This window comes from Macaca mulatta, chromosome 19, assembly GCF_049350105.2.
Source record: "Macaca mulatta isolate MMU2019108-1 chromosome 19, T2T-MMU8v2.0, whole genome shotgun sequence".
NCBI classification, from domain to species: Eukaryota; Metazoa; Chordata; class Mammalia; order Primates; family Cercopithecidae; genus Macaca; species Macaca mulatta.
In genome coordinates, this window is record NC_133424.1 from 63,015,149 (window position 1) to 63,036,836 (window position 21,688).

General features: G+C 53.9%; 1 protein-coding gene across 8 annotated transcripts in view; it reads right to left on the reverse strand.

The window, feature by feature from the left end:
* Nucleotides 1-1,061: 1,061 nt before the first annotated feature.
* Nucleotides 1,062-21,688, reverse strand: part of SYT3 (synaptotagmin 3) — a 36,982-nt gene continuing 16,355 nt past the window's right edge. The window contains exons 1-12 of one of the 8 annotated variants that reach the window (XM_077980911.1): nt 19,486-19,549; nt 18,700-18,837; nt 17,743-18,513; nt 16,930-17,514; nt 11,946-12,471; nt 9,482-9,869; nt 8,780-8,998; nt 5,234-5,354; nt 4,690-4,861; nt 4,458-4,590; nt 2,028-2,096; nt 1,062-1,564 (exon numbers count right to left, since the gene is read on the reverse strand). In XM_077980911.1, the coding sequence (XP_077837037.1) occupies nt 2,031-2,096; nt 4,458-4,590; nt 4,690-4,861; nt 5,234-5,354; nt 8,780-8,998; nt 9,482-9,869; nt 11,946-12,471; nt 16,930-17,514; nt 17,743-17,860 (2,328 nt within the window). In that variant the 5' untranslated portion in view covers nt 17,861-18,513; nt 18,700-18,837; nt 19,486-19,549 and the 3' untranslated portion in view covers nt 1,062-1,564; nt 2,028-2,030. Of the gene's footprint in view, nt 1,565-2,027; nt 2,097-4,457; nt 4,591-4,689; nt 4,862-5,233; nt 5,355-8,779; nt 8,999-9,481; nt 9,870-11,945; nt 12,472-16,929; nt 17,515-17,742; nt 18,514-18,699; nt 18,838-18,942; nt 18,982-19,485; nt 19,605-21,688 lie in introns of those variants that run through there. The other 7 variants (XM_015124665.3, XM_028839720.2, XM_015124664.3 and 4 more) reach the window with 7 other exon arrangements.

Here is a 21,688-nt window from a genome sequence, read left to right on the forward strand (position 1 = left end):
TCCGCACCCCACCATGGGGACTGGAAATGACAGATGTTCACTAGCCAGACCGCTCTGCAACTCGGGGTAGCCACACAGCCGGGTTCTGGCAAGAGAGAAATAAGGAGAATTATTCTGTGGAGGAAAAAGGGGGAACACAGAAGGGGAGGCCCCGGTCTACACTGCCTGCTTTAGATGCCAGTGTGTGAGAACATGATGCTGCTATAGACAGTTTGTACTCAGGAGGGGAATGAACACCAATCTCAGAGATGCCAGCTAAAGCCTAACGTTGTTGAGCAGCCGAACCAACCCTGGGACTGTCTTTGAAAAATCTGATATGCAAACATGGAAAAAAATCGTTTCACTTAAGCTCTTTCAGTGGAGAAGTTTTTGTTTGTTTGTTTGTTTTGCAGCCAAAGGTATCATAACAGATACAGCATTTTACACCTGGAGCTCCAAGTGGCCATCTCATTGCCACTGCAAACACCTGAGAGAGAAGTCAATAGCCAGGCGCAGTGGCTCACACCTGTAATCCCAGCACTTTGGCAGGCCAAGGCAGGCAGATCACAGGAGGTCAGGAGTTCAAGTCCAGCCTGGCCAACGGGGTGAAACCCCGTCTCTACTAAAAATACAAAAACTTAGCCAGGCACAGTAGCAAACGGCCATAATCCCAGCTACTCAGGAGGCTGAGGCAAGAGAATCGCTTGAAACCAGGAGGTTGCAGTGAGCCCAGATCATACCACTGCACTCCAGCCTGGGCAACAAGAGTGAAACTCCATCCAAAAAAAAAAGAGGAAAGCGGAAGTGAAAGAATCCCTTGAACACCTGGATCTAACCATGCCTGAAGTCCCTCTGTGTTCGTAGGCTTTCCATGGACAGAGGTCTTTCAATTCTGTTTATGGTGTTGGGTTGAATTTTGTGTTCTGTACTCACAATGATCCTGGCTAACACCATTTTTATAAACTGAGGCTCAGCGAGATCATTAAGTTGCCCAGTCATAGAAAGAAACACAAATTTGTCTATTGCAGAGCCAGCATGTTCCAATCCAGCTTCCTAGTCTCAGAGAGGACAGGAGGCCCAGGTGGAGTGAGACCCACGGAGTGTGTTTATTCTGGCGTTGATAGCAGCAGCAGTGGGGGGACCGGCCAGACGCGGGGTGTGGCGAACAGAAGGGGTGGACACAGGTGTGTGTGTGTCTGAAAGGACAGAGAGGATTGGCCCATTGACATTCACGGCGAGAACAAGGGTCGGGACACCAAGTCTTGGACAAACAGCAAAGTGACAGAGACAGACAGAGGGCTTTGGGGGGCAGGGGTCCCCCAGACATGCATGGCCCCTCGCCTCAAGGGGGAGCCCCAGGGAAGAAAAGACAGACACAGTGGAGGCTGAATGCCCCCCACCCTGAAAGAAGGAGCTGGGCCGGCCTCCTCCCATCCTCTCGCTTCCAGGGGTAGGAAACCTAGGGCCAGGGCTGCCCTGCACCAGCAGCTCGGACGTTATGGCTTCAAGGAGATGAATTCACGGTCCGGGCAGGAAAGGATGGGATCCTGAGGGAGCCTGGTCCGATCCCGGGCCTAGGCCAGACCTGCACGATGGAGCAGGAGAGGAGGGGTCGGCGACGGCAGAGAACTGCGTCACGACCTCCTGCAGCTCCATCACCACCCAGAGACCCAGGAGTCCCAGGCCCAGCTCCTCCTCCCTCAGACCCAGGAGTCCAGGCCCCCGGCCCCTCCTCCCTCAGACCCAGGAGTCCAGGCCCCCGGCCCCTCCTCCCTCAGACCCAGGAGTCCAGGCCCCCCGTCCCTCCTCCCTCAGACCCAGGAGTCCAGGCCCCCGGCCCCTCCTCCCTCAGACCCAGGAGTCCAGGCCCCCGGCCCCTCCTCCCTCAGACCCAGGAGTCCAGGCCCCCGGCCCCTCCTCCCTCAGACCCAGGAGTCCAGACCCCTGTCCCTCCTCCCTCAGACCCAGGAGTCCAGACCCTCAGCCCTTCCTCCCTCAGACTCAGGCATCTCCACCCCCAGCCCCTTCCCTGTGGCCAGGCTCCTTACCCCTCACTCAGAGTTCTCTTTCTCTGATAGTCCTTTGCTGCCTTTTGTGAAGCTGGTCAAAGTCTTTTCCTAAAGGAGAAAGTCCAGAAGGTTCAGGAGTGAGGGACAGAGATTTGAAACAGACGCTAATCATCAACAGGAGAAGACGTCAATCCTGTTTCATTATTTAGGACGCGCTTTCTCACTTGGCCCTGAAGTGATGGACAGATGGTATTACGATTCCATTCTACAGATGGAGAAATGGAGGCACAAAAAAGAGGCGTCTCTGCAAATGCGAGGAGAGATGGGGCTGTAGGGATGAGTGCGGCAGGTCCTGCATGGCATCAGAGGAGCTGAGACTCTGTCCTGGGGCCACTGGGGAGCCATGGGAGGGCTGTGAGCAAGGAAGGGGAGGAGAAGCTCTGGGTGTAGAAGGATCTTCTGAGGCCACAGGGAGCACGAGGGGCTGAAATTCATGGGCAGTGTCAGGGCTGGGCCCAGACTCTGTGCCGCCAGTGTTGCCCAACATGGGCAGTGGCTCACCAGAAACTCCTCAGGTTTGTGGAATGAATTAATGAATGGATGAATGAGTGAATGACAGAAGGAGGGAGTAGCCTCCATCCTATCCACCTTAGTAGAGTCCTCGTCTTTTCCAATCTCAAATCTGAGCTCTGTGCCCAGCTGCTCGGTCCCTCATCATCACTGGAAAAAAACCCATGGCAGGGCCGGACTCAGTCTGGTGATGTGGAAAGTTTCACCCGGTGCTAAATGTAAATGTGTGCCCCAAATGCAGCAATCAACAGAAATAATATTTAATGCAATATTGGCCAGGTGCGGTGGTTCGTGCCTGCAATCCCAGCACTTTGGGGGCCCGAGGTGGGTGGATCACTTGGAAGTTTGAGACCAGCCTGGCCAACATGGTGAAACCCTGTCTCTACAAAATAAATAAATAAATAAAATAATAAAATAAAATAAAATAAAATAAAAATTTAGCTGGGTGAGGTGGCACACGCCTGTAATCCCAGCTACTTGGTAGGCTGAGGCAAAAGAATCACTTGGACTCAGGGAGGGGAAGGTTGCAGTGAGCCAAGATTGCAGCGCTGCACTCCAGGCTGGGTGACAGAGTGAGACTCTGTCTCAATAATAATAATAATGATGATGCAATATTTTTTAAAAATCAAAATTAATGCAAAACAAATCCATGATGAACAAAATATCAAATTTTTAAAAAGGGCCAGTCTCATGCCACATTAGACTGCTATTCCAAAGGAAATGTGTGTGCCCCTATATACTTGCTTTTTTTTTTTTAAGGAGAGGGTTTCTTGCTCCATTGCCCAGGCTGGAGTGTGGTGGTGAGATCATAGCTCACTGCAGTAACAAACTCCTGGGCTCAAGGGATCCTCCTGCCTCAGCCTCCCGAGTAGCTGGGATTACAGGCGCCCGCCACCACACCCAGCTGCTTTTTGTATTTTTAGTAGAGACAGGGTTTTGCCATGTTGGCCAGGCTGGCCTCGAACTCCTGGGGTCAAGTGATCCTCCCACTTCAGCCTCCCAAAGTGCTGGGATTACAGGTGTGAGTCACCTCACTTGGCCCCATTAAAAAAAAAAAAATCCACTCAGTATGCTATGACCAAGTAATTTCCACAGCCTGCTCTTAACACAACACAAACCAAAACAAATAAAAACCCCACTCCATCTCCATCTTCTCACCTACTTTCTCCTCTGTTTTTCCTTTCCCTTCCCTTCCCTTCCCTCCCCTCCCCTCCCCTCCCCTCCCCTCCCCTCCCCTCCCCTCCCCTCCCCTTCCCTCCTTCCTTTCTCTTTCTTCTTCTTCTTTTTTTTTTGGTTGTTGTTATTGTTGAGACGGAGTTTCGCTCTTGTTGCCCAGGCTGGAGTGCAATGGCACCATCTTGGCTCACCACAACCTCCACCTCCCAGGTTCAAGTGATTTTCCTGCCTCAGCCTCCCAAGTAGCTGGGATTACACGCACGTGCCACCACACCCAGCTAATTTTGTATTTTTAGTAGAGACAGGGGTTTCTCCATGTTGGTCAGGCTGGTCTCGAACTCCTGACCTCAGGTGATCCGCCCGCCTCGGCCTCCCAAAGTGCTGGGATTACAGGCGTGAGCTACCGCGCCCGGCCCCCTCTATTTTCAACTTAGCCTCATGGGTAACAACAGCAGCGACCACTTACAGAAGTTTAACTCAGCACATCTCACCTCTATCCTAACAGAAGATGCTATCAACAGTCCCATTTCCTAGTGGGTAAACTGAGGCACGGAGCGCTTGGGTAACTGGCTCTAAGCCACACAGCTGAAGTTGGCACAGCAGGGATTGAAACCGAGGATGCCTGGTTCTGTGGCTTATAAACATGCAGGGCGTTCATTGCATGGATGAAGGGGCCGAGGGCGCACGGGTGCTTGTCAGGGGTGGGTATGGGACCCCACTCACCTCCACTAGCTGATGCCAGTGCTCCACGGGCTTGCGGGGGTTGGCCAGCATCTCCGCCCAGTGCTCGCGGCCGTGCGGGTCGGCAGCGTCGGGGCCCACGCGGCACACGCCGATCACCTCGTTGTGCCCGATGCTGGGGGTTGGGGTCGGTAAAGACCAGAGGAGGGCGGTGGGAGGGCCTGTCCCCACCCCAGCCCTCCTGCCTGCCCCCCACCCGGGCCGCGCCCCTCACCAGTCGTAGTCCACCACGGCGATGCTGAGCCCCACGTTCTCCACGCTCTCGGGGGCCACGTCGAACACCAGCGCCTCATTGTACGTGGGGTTCAGCGTGTTCTTCTTGATGGAGGTTTTCCGCTTCTTCAGACGCCGCCCCTCACTGATCAGAGAGGCCTTCACGTAGGGGTCTGGGAACAGCAATGAAGCAAGGAACAGAGATTCCCTCCCTCAGACCTAGGGGTCCAAGACCCCAGTCCCCGAGCCCCTCCTCCCTCAGACCCAGAGGTCCGGGATCCCAGACCCCCAGCCCCTCCTCCCTCAGGCCCAGGAGTCCAGAGGCCAGGTCCTCCTCCCTCAGACCCAGGAGTTCAGATCCCCAGCCCCTCCTCCCTCAGACCCCGGAGTCCAGATCCCCCGGCCCCTCCTCCCTCAGACCCCGGAGTCCAGATCCCCCGGCCCCTCCTCCCTCAGACCCAGGAGCCCAGATCCCCGGCCCCTCCTCCCTCAGACCCAGGAGCCCAGATCCCCGGCCCCTCCTCCCTCAGATCCACGATCCTCACCTGAGAAGCCAGTGAGGTCCATCGCTTTGAGGTTAGAGGCTTTGATGATGGTCACGGTGAGGCGCCCGGCCGTGGGGAGGTAGCAGAGTGAGAAGTTGAGCTCCCCAAGATCTGCCTTTTCCTGCAGGTGGGGAAAAGGTCAGTGATATCTTGCCTCAGCCCCTCTTCAACTCTCCCTGATTTTCCCTCCCATTGGAGCCTCCCGCTCTCCACCCTGACATCCGGGCTCAGGCTTCCCATCCACTTAACAATCTGACTCTGGGCCAAGACCCAGTAACTCCCTGGCCACAGCTGCCCATGACCGTCAAAGCCTATTTGTTCTGTAGGGAAGATTGGAAGAAGCATGAGTGAGGGGAGAGAGAGAGAAGGTGAGAGAGAGAGAAAACACAGAGAGAAATAGACTGAGACAGAAGCCAAAACACTGAGGGATGCAGCTGGAAAGACAGACCCACAGGCAAAGTTCTAAAGGCAGAGGGACAGAGGCCCAGAGGCAGACAGACAGAGACCCAGAGAGAGGGGGACAGAGACCCAGAGAGGGAGAGGGGGACAGAGACCCAGAGAGAGAGAGGGGGACAGAGACCCAGAGAGAGAGGGACAGAGACCCAGAGAGAGGGGGACAGAGACCCAGAGAGAGAGGACAGAGACCCAGAGAGAGAGAGAGGGACAGAGACCCAGAGAGAGGAGGACAGAGACCCAGAGAGAGAGAGGGGGACAGAGACCCAGAGAGAGAGGGACAGAGACCCAGAGAGAGAGGGACAGAGACCCAGAGAGAGAGAGGGGGACAGAGACCCAGAGAGAGGGGGACAGAGACCCAGAGAGAGAGAGGGGGACAGAGACCCAGAGAGAGAGAGGGGGACAGAGACCCAGAGAGAGAGAGGGGGACAGAGACCCAGAGAGAGAGGGACAGAGACCCAGAGACAGAGAGATAGAGACCTAGAGAGAGAGAGATAGAGACCCAGAGAGAGAGATAGAGACCTAGAGAGAGAGAGATAGAGACCCAGAGAGAGAGAGATAGAGACCTAGAGAGAGGGAGTACAGAGACCTAGAGAGAGAAAGAGAGAGATATAGAGAGAGAGACCCAGAGAGAGACAGAGGTCCGAGAGAGAGAGGGACAGAGACAGTGGGTTGGGGTGTATAAAGACCCAGAGACAGTGATAGTTACCTGGAATTAAAGTGGAGGGACAGAGAGCAGAGAGTGAGAGAGAAACCTAGACTTAGACACCCTAGTCCCTGCACCGAAAGAGAGAGACACAGAGAGATGGACTGAGACAGAGTGGGACAAAGACGGAGCAGAGACACACACACCAGCCTGAGAGGGCAGATTCATCAGCCTCCACTGAAGTTTCCAGGACCGCCCCCAACCCTGACACACAGGCTGGAGCCATGCTGGAGCTAGCTGGGAGCTTTGACCAACCCGGCCCAGCCCTGCAGCCTCCCAGCTGCGCCAGCCCAGGGCCCTGGACTCCCCACTCACTCCCGTCAGGGCCTCTGTCCAGGCTGCCCCTCTGCCAGAACATTCTTCCCTCTACCTCCTCCTTGGCCTTTGAGCCTCTCCTCGTTCCACAAGCTCCCAGCTCCCCTACAGCCCTGCACAGCTCCTTCTGTGCCTCCCCATAACCCTAGCCCCTGACACAAGGCCCAGCCACCTAGACCTGGAGCTGCCGAGGGCTGTCTGGGGTCCCCAGGCCCCGCTCCTGAAAAAACAGTGGTTGAAGAAATGAATGAAGGCTGGGTGCAGTGGCTGATGCCTGTAATCCAAGCACTTTGGGAGGCTGAGGTGGGCGGATAACTTGAGCTCAGGAGTTTGAGACCAGGCTGGCCAACATGGCGAAACCCCATTTCTACTAAAAATACAAAAATTAGCCGGGTGTGGTGACGCATGCCTGTAATCCCAGCTACTTGGGAGGCTGAAGCAGGAGGATCACTTGAACCCAGGAGGTGGAGGTTGCAGTGAGCTAAGATTGCACGACTATACTCCAGCCTGGGTGACAGAGGGAGACTCTGACTCAAGAGAGAGAGAGAGAGAGAGAGAGGGAGAAAGAGAAAGAGAGAATATATGAATCAGTGGAATGAGTGAGGAAAACTTCAAGTGATGATGATGGAGAGAGAAAATGAGAAGGGTGAGCACAAGAATGAGGCCAGCATGGATACAGAGAGAAAGCCCTGGGATGGGGCTGTCACGGCTGATGACCGGGAGCAGGAGCTGGTGGAACCCATGGGGCCCTGGGAACAGGGACCTTGGAACTGGGCACTTCAATCCCAAAGGCTGGGCTTGGGGGGCCAAGCAGGAAGACTGGGGAGAGCACCATGAAGAAGCCTAGAGGAAGAGCTATAGGCACCCAGCTCAACTGGACATCTGTCATTGGACAGATGGGGAAACTGAGGCTCAGAGAAGGAAAGGACCTTGAGGAGATCTAGTCCTCTCCTGATATGAAGGCCACCCTCCCCACAACAGACACACAGCTACCCCAGACTGGCAGAGAACTGGAATGTTGGATAATCCACAGATCAGATTGGAATGGGGGGCACTGTAGAGTTGAGGATCTGAGATTTGTTGGGGCAGAAGAGCTCAGGACACACACACAACAAGTACCTAAGAGTGGGGCTGGGGAGGGATTGGAGGTACAGGGACAACGAGGTGCCAGAGGGCAGGGGTCATAAGGAATAAGGAAGAGGCCATTGGGCCCTGTAATCTGGATGCTGGGAGAACTGGGGAGTGTCTGGATACTGGGGATCCCAGGATGGCGGAGGCCTGGGGGATCAGGCTATCAGGATTTGGGCAGGGACCATGAAAAAACAGAGGGTGAGAATATGAAAGAGTTCCCATGTCAGGGGTTGGGAAAATTCAGAAGTTCAGAGATTAGAGAGGGATTGGGGCTTCTAGAAGTCCAGAACTTGGAAAGGAAGTTGGAAGGTCAGAAGTCTGGGGGGAGAGGGGAGAAGTCATGGGGTTGAGGCAGGAAGGCATCCGATGGCAAAGGGGGTGGGAGGTTGGAAAATCGGATCCAGGCCTGATGCTAATATTTGGCGACGTTGAGGAGAGGAAGGGTGTCTATTGTATCATTCTCTGTTGTTTTTTGTTTTGTTTTGTTTTGTTTTTGAGACAGAGTTTCACTCTTGTTGCCCAGGCTGGAGTGCAATGGCATGACCTCTGCTCACAGCAACCTCCACTTCCTGGGTTCAAGTGATTCTCCCTCCCGAGTGTCTGGGATTACAGGCATGTGCCACCACGCCTGGCTAATTTTTGTATTTTTAGTAGAGATGGGGCTTCTCCATGTTGGCCAGGCTGCCCTTGAACTCCCAACCTCAAGTGATCTGCCTGCCTCAGCCTCCCAAAGTGCTGGGATTACAGGCATGAGCCATGGCGCCCGGCCCATTCTCTATTCTTGCCTGTAAGTTTGCAATCTTCCCCAGTGTGATACATTTTAACAGAAAAATGCGGGGACAGGAAGTGAGGAAGTTATGAAGTCTGAAGGCAGGGGACTTGCAACCTGGGGGGCGCTCAGGGCCCTGGGAAGGGGAAGGTCAGGGGAGGGGGCCACTGACCGAGCCGCCCTCCATGATGTCCCTCCAGAGCGGGCGGTCAGGGGGCTGCTCGGCCAGCTCCAGGAGGTTGTCCAGCACCACCTGGCCGATGAGGTCGTGCCGCGAGAAGCGGTCAAAGTCATAGACGCTGAAGTGCAGTTTGCGTTGGGCCAGCTCGGCCAGGGGCACCGAGAATTGAAACGTCTCATTGAAGATGGGGTTCAGGGTCTTCCTGTGCACCTGGTGGTGGTGGGTGACAGGAGACAAGACACCGTGCCCATAAGCCCCTCCTCCACAGGATCCAGGAGTCCAGGACCCCAGCCCCTCCTCCCTCAGACCCAGGAGTCCAGGCCCAACACCTCCTCCCTCAGACCCAGGAGTCCAGACCCAGCACCTCCTCCCTCAGACCCAGGAGTCCAGGCCCAGCCCCTCCTCCCTCAGACCCAGGAGTCCAGGCCCAGCCCCTCCTCCCTCAGACCCAGGAGTCCAGGACCCCAGCCCCTCCTCCCTCAGACCCAGGAGTCCAGACCCAGCCCCTCCTCCCTCAGACCCAGGAGTCCAGGCCCAGCCCCTCCTCCCTCAAACCCAGGAGTCCAGGCTCCCAGCTGCTGTTTCCTCAGACCCAGGAGTCCAGGACCCCAGCCCCTCCTCCCTCAGACCCAGGAGTCCAGACTCCTAGCTCCCTCTCTGTGGGACCCCGGTGTCCAGCCTGCTGCTCCGGACCTTGGTCTGAAATTTTTTCTTTCGGTCAGGCAGCAGGTAGATCTTGACGTAGGGGTCTGAGAAGCCGTTGGAATCCTTGGCAGGGAGGTCCAGGGCCTGCAGGATCCTCACCACCAGCTGGTCTGAGCCATAGAGGTACCGCAGGGCGAAGCTGATGCGGCCACAGGGTGCCCCTGTGCCTGCTTCTCCGGAGCCTGGGGCCCCCCCACCCCGCCGGCCACCAGGGCCAGTCCCCTGGTACAGCTCGGGCTTAATCTGCCCAATGAGTTTGGCTTTTTCCTCGCCGCCAGGCAGGGGTAAGGGCAGGGCGGGTGGCCGCTCCTCACTGTTGGGGTCCGGCTGGGAGGTCAGAGTCTGCTGGGTGAGGGGTCGGGGCAGGGCTGGGTACCTGTAGGGGGTGGGGAGACCAAGGTGAGGTCAGTGACTCTGATCTTTGCATGCAGACACTTGAGAGATTCCTCCCTGCCTTTCCCTCTGTCACCCAGCCAGGTGGCCACAAGCGCCCTCCTTTGCTCACTGTGTGAGCTTGAGGGAGCCACTGGACTCTCTGAGCCTCAGTTTCCCCATTGGTATCTGGGGGCATTTCCTCCCTCCCTCCCTTTCTTCTTTCTTTCCTTCTTTCCTTCTTTTTTGAGACGGAGTTTTGCTCTTCTCGCCCAGGCTGGAGTGCAAAGGCATGATCTCGGCTCACTGCAACCTCTGCCTCCCAGGTTCAAGCAGTTCTCCTGCCTCAGCCTCCTGAGTAACTGGGAGTACAGGTGTGTGCCACCATACCTGGCTAATTTTTATACTTTTAGCAGAGACGGGGTTTCACCATGTTGGTCAGGCTGGTCTCAAACTCCTGACCTCAGATGATCTGCCTGCCTCGGCCTCCCAAAGTGCTGGGATTACAGGCGTGAGCCACCGCGCCCAGGCTCATTCTCCCCGTTTCAAAGCTAGCTCCAGCCTATACCTGTGAATGCACCAGCTTTCAGTAACCTCCTTTGGGCCTCAAGCTGGTGACCCAGGATGCTTCTCCATGGACCCCCGACGCCCCACATAACACAGACCTTCCTTGAACCCTCTTCTGCCCTTCTCTTAATCTCCCCGGCCATCTCTCCTCTCTATCCTCACTGTCCTGGTCACAGCTCAGGCCTTGTCCTCTCCTGAACTCTCAGCCTCCAGTGTCTCCCTCCAGCCCACCCCATGTGGCCCCAGAGGGTTCCTTCTATACCCAGAGCTGACTCTGCCCCTCCCCTGCTCATAGCCCTCCCATGGCTTTTCAGTGCCCTCAAGACAAAGTCCCAGAGCCTCAGCCTGGCACTCAAAGCCCCGTGTGGTCTGGTGTCCGTAGCCACATCTCTCAAGTTTTCTTTTTTCTTTTCATTTTTTTTTTTTTTTTTGAGATGGAGTCTCACTCTGCCACCCAGGCTGGAGTAGAGTGTACAATCTTGGCTCCTGGGTTCAAGAGATTCTCCTGTCTCAGCCTTCTGAGTAGCTGGGATTACAGACACATACCACCACGCCCGGCTATTATTATTTTTTGTATTTTTAGTAGAGCCGGGGTTTCACCAGGCTGGTGTCGAACTCCTGACCTCAAGTGATCTGGCCACCTCGGCCTCTCAAAGTGCTGGGATTACAGGCATGAGCCACCGTGCCCAGCCTGAAGTTTTCTTTTTTTCAAACTATTCTCATGCCTTGGTGACTAAGGCATGGTGCCCTGGCTGTCCCCTTGGTGTGGGCTGTCCCCACAATGCACTATGATCTCGTTCTCCTCTTGTCTTTGCCTGGGCCGCTCCCTTCACCTGGAATGCCCAGGTCACAGCCCTGCCTCTTTGCCTGACTAACTCTCCCTCAGCCTGCAAGTCTCAGCTGAGACACCTCCACCTCCAGGAAGCTTCCAGCCTTCTCCCAGCTGTGGTCCCCTGAACTGCTTTCCTGCCTCACCAGCCCAGCTACACCAGGACAGCCAGTCTGGGGGCCGCCTCCCCTGCACTGTGAGTAACAGGAGGGCAGAGTCCGGTGTTTTCCTAACACCCTGCTCAGGCCTAGTTTATATTAGTGCTCAATATACATTTACAGGTATATTGAGGAATAATGAATGAAGGAACTCCAGGTCCCACTACCAATCCTGGCTTAGAGTGAAAGGGGGTGAATTGCCTTGTGCCACAGGGACTTGGGGATCCAACCTCATTCTCCTCTACTTTCCTGTCCTGAAGTCCTTTCCCCAGTCTCCTCCCTCTGGACCCAGGAATTCAGGCCCCCAGTCCCCTACTCCTTCGGGTCCAAGGGGTCTAGACCCCATAGCCCCAACCTCCCTCAGAGCCAGGAGTCTAGGGCCCCACCCTCCTCTTTCCCTAAGATCCAGGAGTCAATACCCCGATTTCCCTCCAAATCCCGAACCCATAAGAACCATAGATGGGAAAGAGACACAGAGGAGGAGCAGAAGTTCAGAGTGGACCCCCAGCCAAGTATCCTCTCTCACCTGGTGGTGGGTGCCAGGCTTGTGACCTGCTGATGTGACTGGGCGCTGGGCAAGCCCCCACCACTGGGGGGCAGCAGGAGCAACCCAGAGCCTGCTCCCCCCTCGGAGGGCAGCTCAGGGGATGTTTGGCTCGGTTTGACCCCAGCGGCCACTGCAGCTGCTGCAGCCTCTGGATACGAGTCCATGTCCAAGTAGGAGGGCTCAGGGGTGTCAGAACCCCCCAGGCTGCCTGGCTCCAGCAGCTCAGCAAAGGGTGGATGGTGGGTGGTGTGGGCATGGTGGTGTGGGCCGCCCAGCAGAGGATGGCCACCCAGGCCAGCACCGAGGTGGTGCCCGCCGCCGCCTACCAGGCCTGCCAGCCCAACACCAGGGCCTAGGTCTTTGCGCAGGGGGCCACCACCTACTGCCGAGCCTCCCTTGTCCCGCCAGGGCACCCAGCACAACTTCCAGGACACGAAGAGAGAGACACCCAGAAGGACAATGCCACAGAATGTCACGATGACCGACAGCAGGCTCACGGAGATGTCTGGAGAGAATGAGGACAGAGGTAGGGGTCAGGATGGGGTCACAGTACCTCCTCCCTCTGCTGTCCCCAAAGAGTTAACCCTTCATATTTGCCATGCAATTGTCCATGCAAACGCAAGTGCCAGGCACTTTACACATATTACTTAATATATGTTCTACAACTCTACAAGGTAAGTATTGTCTTTTTTTTTTAAAGAGATGGAATCTCTGTTACTCAGGCTGGAGTGCAGTGGCATGATCATAGCTCACTGCACCCTCGAACTCCTGGGCTCAAGCAATCCTCTCACCTCAGCCTCCCAAGAAGCTGGGACTACAGGTACTTGCTATCACACCTGGCTAACTTTTAAATTTTTTTGTAGAGATGAGGTCTTGCTCTGTTGCCCAGGCTGGTCTCGAACTCCTGGCCTCAAGCAATCTTCCCACCTTGGCCTCCCAAAGTGCTGTGATTACAGATGTGGCCACTGTGCCCAGCCCAGTATTTCTACATAACCATTTTAAAGATGAGGAAACTGAGACACAGAGAGATTCAGTGATTTGTTTAAAGCTTTACAAGTAACAAATGACAGATCTGAGATTTGAATCCAGCAGTCTGTCTCCAGATTTTATTCTCTTAATCACTAGACTTTGGTGCCTCTCTATAAGAGAACACAACATGTGAGGTAGCACCAAGGTCCTGCAAAATGCTCAGAGATGGTCAAGGAAGCAGGGACCCTGCATGACAGTTAGGCAGGTCAGGGTTTAAATCACGCTTGCTGTGTGGCCTTGGGAACGTATCTTAACCACTCTGAACCTTACACTTCCTATTTCCCAAGTAGGAAAAATCAGTTCTTCTCTCTTATAGTAGTTTGAAGGAATGCAGAAGGTAAATCACATGTGGAAGATAATAACAAACATATCTTGAGGGGTGATTACATACCAGATATCTCAGTACTTTATAGGGGTCAGGTTATTTAAGCCTGCCAGGCACTACATAAGGTTAGCAACATATTTATCCCTGTTTTCCACAAAAGAAAACTGAGATCAGTATACCTGTAATCACCTGCTCAAAGTTCATAGCTGGTAGGTGGTAGAGTCAGGATTTAAGCCTGGGAAGCCTGGCTTCAAAGCCCATGGTCTTCACCATGATGCTATCACACCTCAATGCTTCCCAATAAATAGTAGTTCAAATGTGAATTTTTATTAGAATAATAAATCCTATTGCTGCCACCATGTGTGTCCAACACCATCAACACCATAGCTAACACAATCTGAATGCCACATATGTGCTGATATGCCTTGCAGAGAAATCCAAGTACAGAATTGTTCTTACAACCAAAGGTTTTGGGCTTCTTCAGTAATTGGTACCAGGAGTGGGGTTTTTCAGAAATGACCTTCAAGGAATGGGAATTTATTTTGAAATGGACTTCTGGATGTTGGCAAAGTGAAAGGGAAAATCCCTACTCCAAACAGACAGTGGATTATGGTGGGGAAGCAGGTAGGAAGGCCATTGCCAGCAAGAACAGCTGAGTTACATTAGGGGACACACAGCAGGAAGGGGATGCCTTCTTGTCCTGTACTGCTCAGTGAAGCTATAGTGGTGTGTGACATTAATCCTTATGACATTATATAACTTTGAAATGACTTATCCCATTTTACATATGAGAAAACAGGCTCTGAGAGAGAGGAAGTGGCCCTGCAGGGACACATACCAGGCACTGACAGAACTCTGGGTTTCCTTCTCCCCTCCCTCTTAGGGTGCTTTATTTATTTATGTATTTATTTTATTTTTTTGGAGGCAGTCTTGCTCTGTCGTCCAGGCTGGAGTGCAGTGGTGTGATCTCAGTTCACTGCAGCCTCTACCTCCCAGGTTCAAGCACTTCTTGTGCCTCAGCCTCCTGAGTAGCTGGGACAACAGGTGGGCACCACCACGCCTGGCTAATTTTTGTATTTTTGGAATAGACGGGGTTTTGTTATGTTAGCCAGGCTAGTCTCAAACTCCTGGCCTCAGATCCATCCACCTCAGCTTCCCAAAGTACTGGGATTATAGGCATGCACCACCATGCCTGGCCAGACTGCTCCTTTTTTTTTTTTTTTTTTTTTTTTTGAGACAGAGTCTCGCTGTGTCACCCAGGCTAGAGTGCAGTGGTGCGATCTCGGCTCACTGCAAGCTCCGCCCCCTGGGTTCATGCCATTCTCCTCCCTCAGCCTCCCGAGTAGCTGGGACTAAGGTGCCCACCACCATGCCCGGCTAATTTTTTGTTTTTGTGTTTTTAGTAGAGATGGGGTTTCACCCGTGTTAGCCAGGATGGTCTCAATCTCCTGACCTCGTGATCCACCCACCTCAGCCTCCCAAAGTGCTGAAATTACAGGTGTGAGCCACCGCACCCGGCCCAGAGTGTTCCTTTTTAAGTGACCAACACTCACTGAGCATTCTGGGAGGCCTGTTAGAAACCAGAGGCAAGGACTTTATGAGCCTCCTGAACACAGGGTGAGTTGAGAAAACAGGGTCATTATGGAGAAAAATTAAACAGATGCTTTCCCCTACTGCCAGCCTGATTCAGACCCTGTTCAGCTCAGAACATGGATCCCACACACCCTGACAGGTTCGCCATTCCTGTCTGCACAGACCGGGGAGCTATTTGGGCATGGAGAGGTGGTGTAGTTGTGCAGTAGAAGATTCGCCTTGTGCAGAGAAAGATTTGGCCCTTGATCAGCTCCTGGGAGGGAACTTCTAAGCCCAGGGAATGTCCTGCCTGATTAGAGTGTCTTTGTTTATCTGGAGCTTTGGATCATGCGGCATAGTCTATGCTAACACTGTGATGTATGCTGGAGGCCTCCGGCTCAACCTCTGGAGGAGCTGGAGACTGAAGTCAGCCACACCAGCAATCAGCCACGTATATGGGACTGGCCCCCAATAAAAACCTTGCACACCAAGGCCCAGGTGAGCTTCCCCAATTCGTAATAGACTGTGCATGCTGTCACACGTCATTGCTGGGAAAATTAAGCACTGTCCATGTCACTCCACTGGGAGAGGATGACTGGAAGCTCACACCTGCTCTGTCCTGGATTCTGCCCTGGGTGCCTCTTCCCTTTACTGACTTCAGTCTGTATAGTTTCACTGTAATAAATCATAACCATGAGTATAACAGTTTCCGGCCAGGCACGGTGGCTTATGCCTGTAATCCCAGCACTTTGGGAGGCTGAGGCAGGTGGATTACTTGAGGTCAGGAGTTCGAGACCAGCCTGGCCAACATGATGAAACCCTGTCTCTACTAAAAATACAAAAAAAAGTAGCTAGGTGTGGTGGCAGGCGCCTGTAATCCCAGCTACTCGGGAGGCTGAGGCAGAAGAATCACTTGAACCTAGGAGGCAGAGAATGCAGTGAGCCGAGATCCCACCATTACACTCCAGCCTGGGCAACAAGAGTGAAACTCTATCTCAAAAACAAACAAACAGACAAACAAAAACAGTTTCCTGAGTTCTGTGAGTCAATGATTCTAGCAAATCATTGAAGCTGATGGTGGTCATGAGGACCCCCAAACTACAGTGCTGTACTAGACTACGCAGGATTTAGTTTTGCCTCTGCTACCATCGAGCCTCTGGGCAAGTGACCGCTGCTCTCTCGGCCTTATCCCTCATGACTGTCACCTGGACATCCTGCATGTGTGGTGCCAGGCCCTGCCCTGGGGCTCAGCAGATGCGACTGTGGTTGTAATCACTCAGCACATGCTCCCTCTCGTCAGCGTTTCCTCATCTGGGCAACGGCACTCATAATGTTTCCTCGTTCCCAGAACCCTGCTGCTTTCCAGCTGTGTGACCTTGGACAGATCACTTCACTCTTCTCAGCCTCAGTTTCCTCTGTTGAAAATGGGGATTGTATGTTCCACAAAGGGTCACTGTCTCAATGAGTAATCATTGAGATGTGCAAAGGGCCTCGCGTGCTGCCTGGACCACAGTGGGTGCCCAGTAAGCGAATCCCAGCATCGAATGAATGACCACTGCGTGCCCAGCATTGTTCTAAGTGCTTCCTGGGTGTTGCATCATTTAAGCCTTTCATCTGCTCGATGAGGCATCCCTTTTATTATCCCCATTTTCCAGGTGAGGAGACTGAGGCCCAGAAGTAGAGTCACTTACCAACAGCCATGCAGTTATTTAAAAAGTCAGGGACATGGAACTTGAACCCAAACAAGTCAGTCTGACTCAAGAGCCTGAGATTTACACAAGATGCACAGAGATATCTGAAGGGGGCATTTGGTGGTGGTAGTCAGAGGGAGGCCCACAGGGCAAAACTCAAAAAGCGGACCACACAGCTCCTTTTCCTTGGATCAGAGATTTGGGAGAGGGGCAGCAGCAGGCAGGATGGGGGCAAGACTCTGTGAGGGACTGACCCCGCAAGTGATGGAAAGCTGAGCAGTTCTGCTCCGAGTCGCCCGGCCATAGTGCAGGCAGGGGGTTGGCCAAGACAGGCAGGGGTGCTGACCTGCATCTGGACCCCGGGGATAGCCTCGGATTCGGTCACTGAACTCCTGGCACCTGTTGCTGGTGTCAGCATCTCGGATCCGTGCACAGAGGTCTGAGACCAGGACGAGTGCCCGCCGGCAGAGGTCATCCTCGTAGTCTCCTGACATGGTGGCCGTCTGGTCCTGTGCGTGGGAGGGATGGGGCAAGGGTGCAGATGGGAAACAGAATGGGAGAGCAGGGTGGGCAGGTGTGGAGATAAGGGTGGAAGGAGACACCGAGCAAAGGAAGGATGGGCAAAGGGGACAGAGATTAGGGGCAGATGGATTAGGGATGGAGATTTGAGGAAGAAGGACAAGGTGACAGGTACTAGAGAGGGATGGACAAGGAAAAGGAATTAGGAGTGGACAGACAAGAGGGCAGAAATTAGGGATGGAGATAGTAACAGGGACTGGGTACGTCAAGGGGACAGAGATGGGTGTGAATGGAGTAGAGGACAAAGAATAGGGACAAATGAACAAGGAGGAAGAGATGGAGAAGGGCAGTGAAGGGACTAATGAGAATGCACAAATAAAGGGATGGACAGATGAGGAAACAAAGATTAGGGCTGCACAGATGAAGGAACAGGAGTTAGGGATGAGCAGACAAGGTGCCAGCCATTCATCATTCATTCATTCAACAAACATCCCTCCAGCACCAACTGCGCCCTACGTGCTGTGCTGGTTGCTGCGAATCCAGCAGAGAACAAGGTCCTGGAGTTCTCTGACCTCCTGGTGTCACAATCCAACGAGAGGAGACATAGAGTAAACAAGCAAACAAAAACACATACACAAACCTGTCGTTCTCAGACTGACTGTCAGAAGCACTCCACAGGACACAGCCGGAGGATGCATCACAAAGGAACTCAGAGGGGGACGGTCAGGGAGGGCTCTCCCAGACCTGAAGGATGACATGGAGCCAGCCACAGGCAGGGGACAGTGGCGCTGGGGTGGGGAAAAGCATTTTAGAGAAAGGCATTTTAGACGGCAGGAACAGGATGAGCAGGGACTTAGGGTAGGAAAGCACTTGGAGGGTCCAGGGACCAAGGAGGCCAGAGTGGGGTAGACGCAGGGAGGGCCAGGAGAGAAGGATGGATGCCGGTAGGGAGAGAGGAGGTGAATAGGTACGGTGGGAGCCTGGGGGTGGAAAGGTGGAGATGCAGAGATGGGGACCAAGTTGAGGGAAGGAGACAGACAGGGAGGGGAGACAGAGATAATGTGAAGGGCAGACTGAGGCTCGGAAGAGATGAAGAGGTGAACAAGCAGGCAGAAGGAAAGTCAAGGATTGAGACTTGGGATGGACAGTGACAAGGAATGAACTGAGATGTAATTAATTCACAGGGGCTCGAGAGACAAGGGGACAAGAGACGGTGAAGAGGGGCAGGCAGGAGTGTGGGCAGAAATATCTTTGAAAGAGAAATGGTCGAATGGGAGCATGGATGGGTGCGGAAATAAAGGACAGTGGATGATGGCTAGAGATCACAGACAGACAAAAGGAGAGAGGAGGGCTGGGCAGGCAGACATGGGTTCATAAGGGAAGGTTCAATGAGCACATAAATGAGAGGAGGCTAGGAAGGAGAGGTGGATGTGAGGAGAGGGGGAATTAGTGACACATGGCTCGGAGCCAGGCATCAAGATGGGTTGAAGGGGATGCAGGGGAATTAGGAACAGACAGACCAGGGCTCACAGATGGACAGGTGTCGTGGGGGTGCTGCAGAAGGCCAGGACTCTAAGACAGGCATGGTCACACTCACCTGCGCTTATCTCTGCCGTGTTCTGGGTGGCAGCCGAGGCGGCGGCGGGCGGCAGCCCATGGGGGTTGTAGGGCGGACAAGGGACTGTGGACCCGTTCCCACGCGCCGGGTAATGAGAGGGGAAGTCTGATCTGGGAGCTGAGGCCAGGAGAAAAAGCTCAGCTTAACAGTCACATCTTGTCCTGCTCGAGCCAGCTGCCCTACCCCAGGCGACCCACTGGGAGCCCGGCCACCCCCTCCCACCTCAGGGCCCCCAGCTCCCGTTAAGGGCTTAGAGACTACAATTCCCGGCAGGCCTCGCGCTCGCGCTGCTGCGGCTTCATAGACCCGGAGCTGCAGGGCTGCTGGGAGTTGAAGTCCTTAATGCCTCTCCGGGCTGCAGAGAGGATGGTTTTTTTTTTTTTTTTTTTTTTTTTTTTTTTTTTTTAAAGGTTGTTGGGGGGGTTAAGATGCTGGGGTCCCAAGACGCTGCAGGGGAGGGGAACAATGTCCAGGACTTCGAAAAGCCACGGAGCCCTAAGTCCTCAGGGGCCACGGAATGGGGAAACGATTTCCCCGCGCTGGAGATAGGTGGGCGACGGGTGGGGTACACCCAGGTGTTCGGGACCCCCTTCCAGGGCCACGTGCCCCTCCCCCGGGGTGGCCAGAGAGGGCTGCAGCGCTCCCACTCCCGGGCCCAAGATCCACGCGCCTCTGCATCTACCCCGCCCCCATGCGCCGGGGCCGACCCCCGGGATCTGGCTGGGGCTGGGGCTTTGGCAGGGGGAGGGGGAGGAGCGGACTCACCCGGAGCCGCCGCTGCCGCCGCCGCCGCCGCAGCCCCGCGCGCCCGCCGCGGTGCCGGCTCGGCTCCTCCCCTCGCCACTGTCGCAGGTCCGCGGCTCCTCCCCCTGCACTCCCTCCTTTCCCCACTCCGAACCCGCGACAAGAAAGCCGAAATCACTTGGCCTCAGCAAGGAAGCAGGGAGATTTCCCGGGACCAAGGCAGCAGAGACCCAATGGGTTTCCACACTGGGGACCCAGAGATCTGGGATCGTGACGTGCTGCTTCTCCAGGGTCTCCGTCCCGCTATCTCACAGAGGTGGAAGTCCAGGGACCCCAGGCCCCTCTTCCCGGGAACCCAGGACTTCAGGCCCTCCCACCTGAGCCGCTCTGAAGGCCGGTGGTGGGAGCGGCAGCTGAGACTCAAAGGTACAGGTGCCACAGCCAGAATAGAGGTATTAGCAGGGACCTGGGTTTGAATCCCACCTGGGCCAACTCCTGCCTGTGTGCACCTCTTGCTCTGAGGCCCCGTTTCCTCGTCAGCAAAATACACACCATAAACTTATTTCCTAAGGGATCCACAGTTTGAAAAACCAGTCAGTGTAGATAAAATATTGCTACCGACTAGGTACTTAATGAATATTTCTCAAAAGCAGCGAGTAACAGTTTCTGGTATATTAATAGCAGTTAATGGCAATTGTCACTTCCTATAAGTGGTGAAGTGCTAAGTGCTTTGAAAGCATTTTCTCATTTAATTTTCACTTGGGTGCAATTATGACATTCCCATTTCACAGAGGAGACAACTGAGGCCCATGGAGGTTAAATCCCTCGGGTGAGGTCTAGATCAGGGGTGTCCAATCTTTTGGCTTCCCTGGGCTGCATTGTTGTCTTGGGCTACACACAAAATACACTAACACTAACAATAGCTGATAAGAAAAAAAATTACCAAAAAAAATCATAATGTTTTAAGAAAGTTTACAAATTTGTGTTGTGCCACATTCAGAGCCTCCTGGGCTGCATGTGGGCCTCAGGCCGTGGGTTTGACAAGCTCGATCTAGATCTATATAGCCTGGAGAGGTGGCTCGGAGGCCCCCTCAGTGCTCTCAATCAGTGACATCCAAATAAATACAACCTCTAAGTAAAAATCAAAGGCTGGGCTGACACCTGTAAATCCCAACACTTTGGGAGGCCGAAGTGGGAGGATCGCTTGAAACCAGGAGTTTGAGACTATCTTGGACAACATAGCGAGACTCCATCTTTACAAAACAAAAAACCAAAACAAAACCAAACTAGTGGGTGTGGTGGTGTGTGCCTACGCAGGAGGCGGAGGTGGGGGGACTGCTGCAGCCCAGGATTTTGAGACTGCAGTGACCTATGATTGCACCACTGCACTCCATCCAGCCTGGGCGACAAAGCATGACCCCATCTCAAGAATAAACAGGCCAGGTGCGGTGGCTCATTCCTGTAATTGTAGCACTTTGGGACGCCAAGGTAGGTGGATCGCTTGAGCTCAGGAGTTCAAGACCAGCCTGGGCAACATGACAAAACCCTGTCTCTACAAAAAATACAAAAATTAGCTGGCTGTGGTGATACACGCCTGTAGTCCTAGCTACTTGGGGGGCTGAGGCAGGAGGATCACTTGAACCCAGACGGTGGAGATTGCAGTGAGCCAAGATTGTGCCACTGGGCTCCAGCCTGGGCGACAAAGTGAGACCCTGTCTCAAAAATAAAAATAAATATGAATAATTAAATAAATATTTAGAGCAAGAAATAAAAATGTCAAAAATAAATAAGTAACTAAAAGTAAAAATTGCTTACTGCTTCTGCAAATACAACTTTAAGCAAGCATCCTGGGCCCTCCCTCTAATTAGATTACACCCTACCCCTACTGCTGCCTATGTGTGCATTTTGCAGTCATTAGCCTACCACAGCACCCCCAGAAATGCCTCCCAGGTTTGCCCAGAGTCCCTTCCTCGTGGATTCTTGCATCCCCCCAGATGGATGTGCGTTTATATCCAGGGAAGCATGCGTGGGTGTAAACCTACACTAGTGCAGGTCTGGATGCTCACTCTCACAGCCCGACTCTTGAACCCTACTGGGCCCGCCCAGGGTCCACAGGTAGCCCTGTTCCACAGGGAGAGACATGCTGTGATGCACGCACTCAGAGATGGGCACACAGATGGGCTTGCCAGGCTGCCATGACACGTTTCCAAAGAGATGCTCAGAT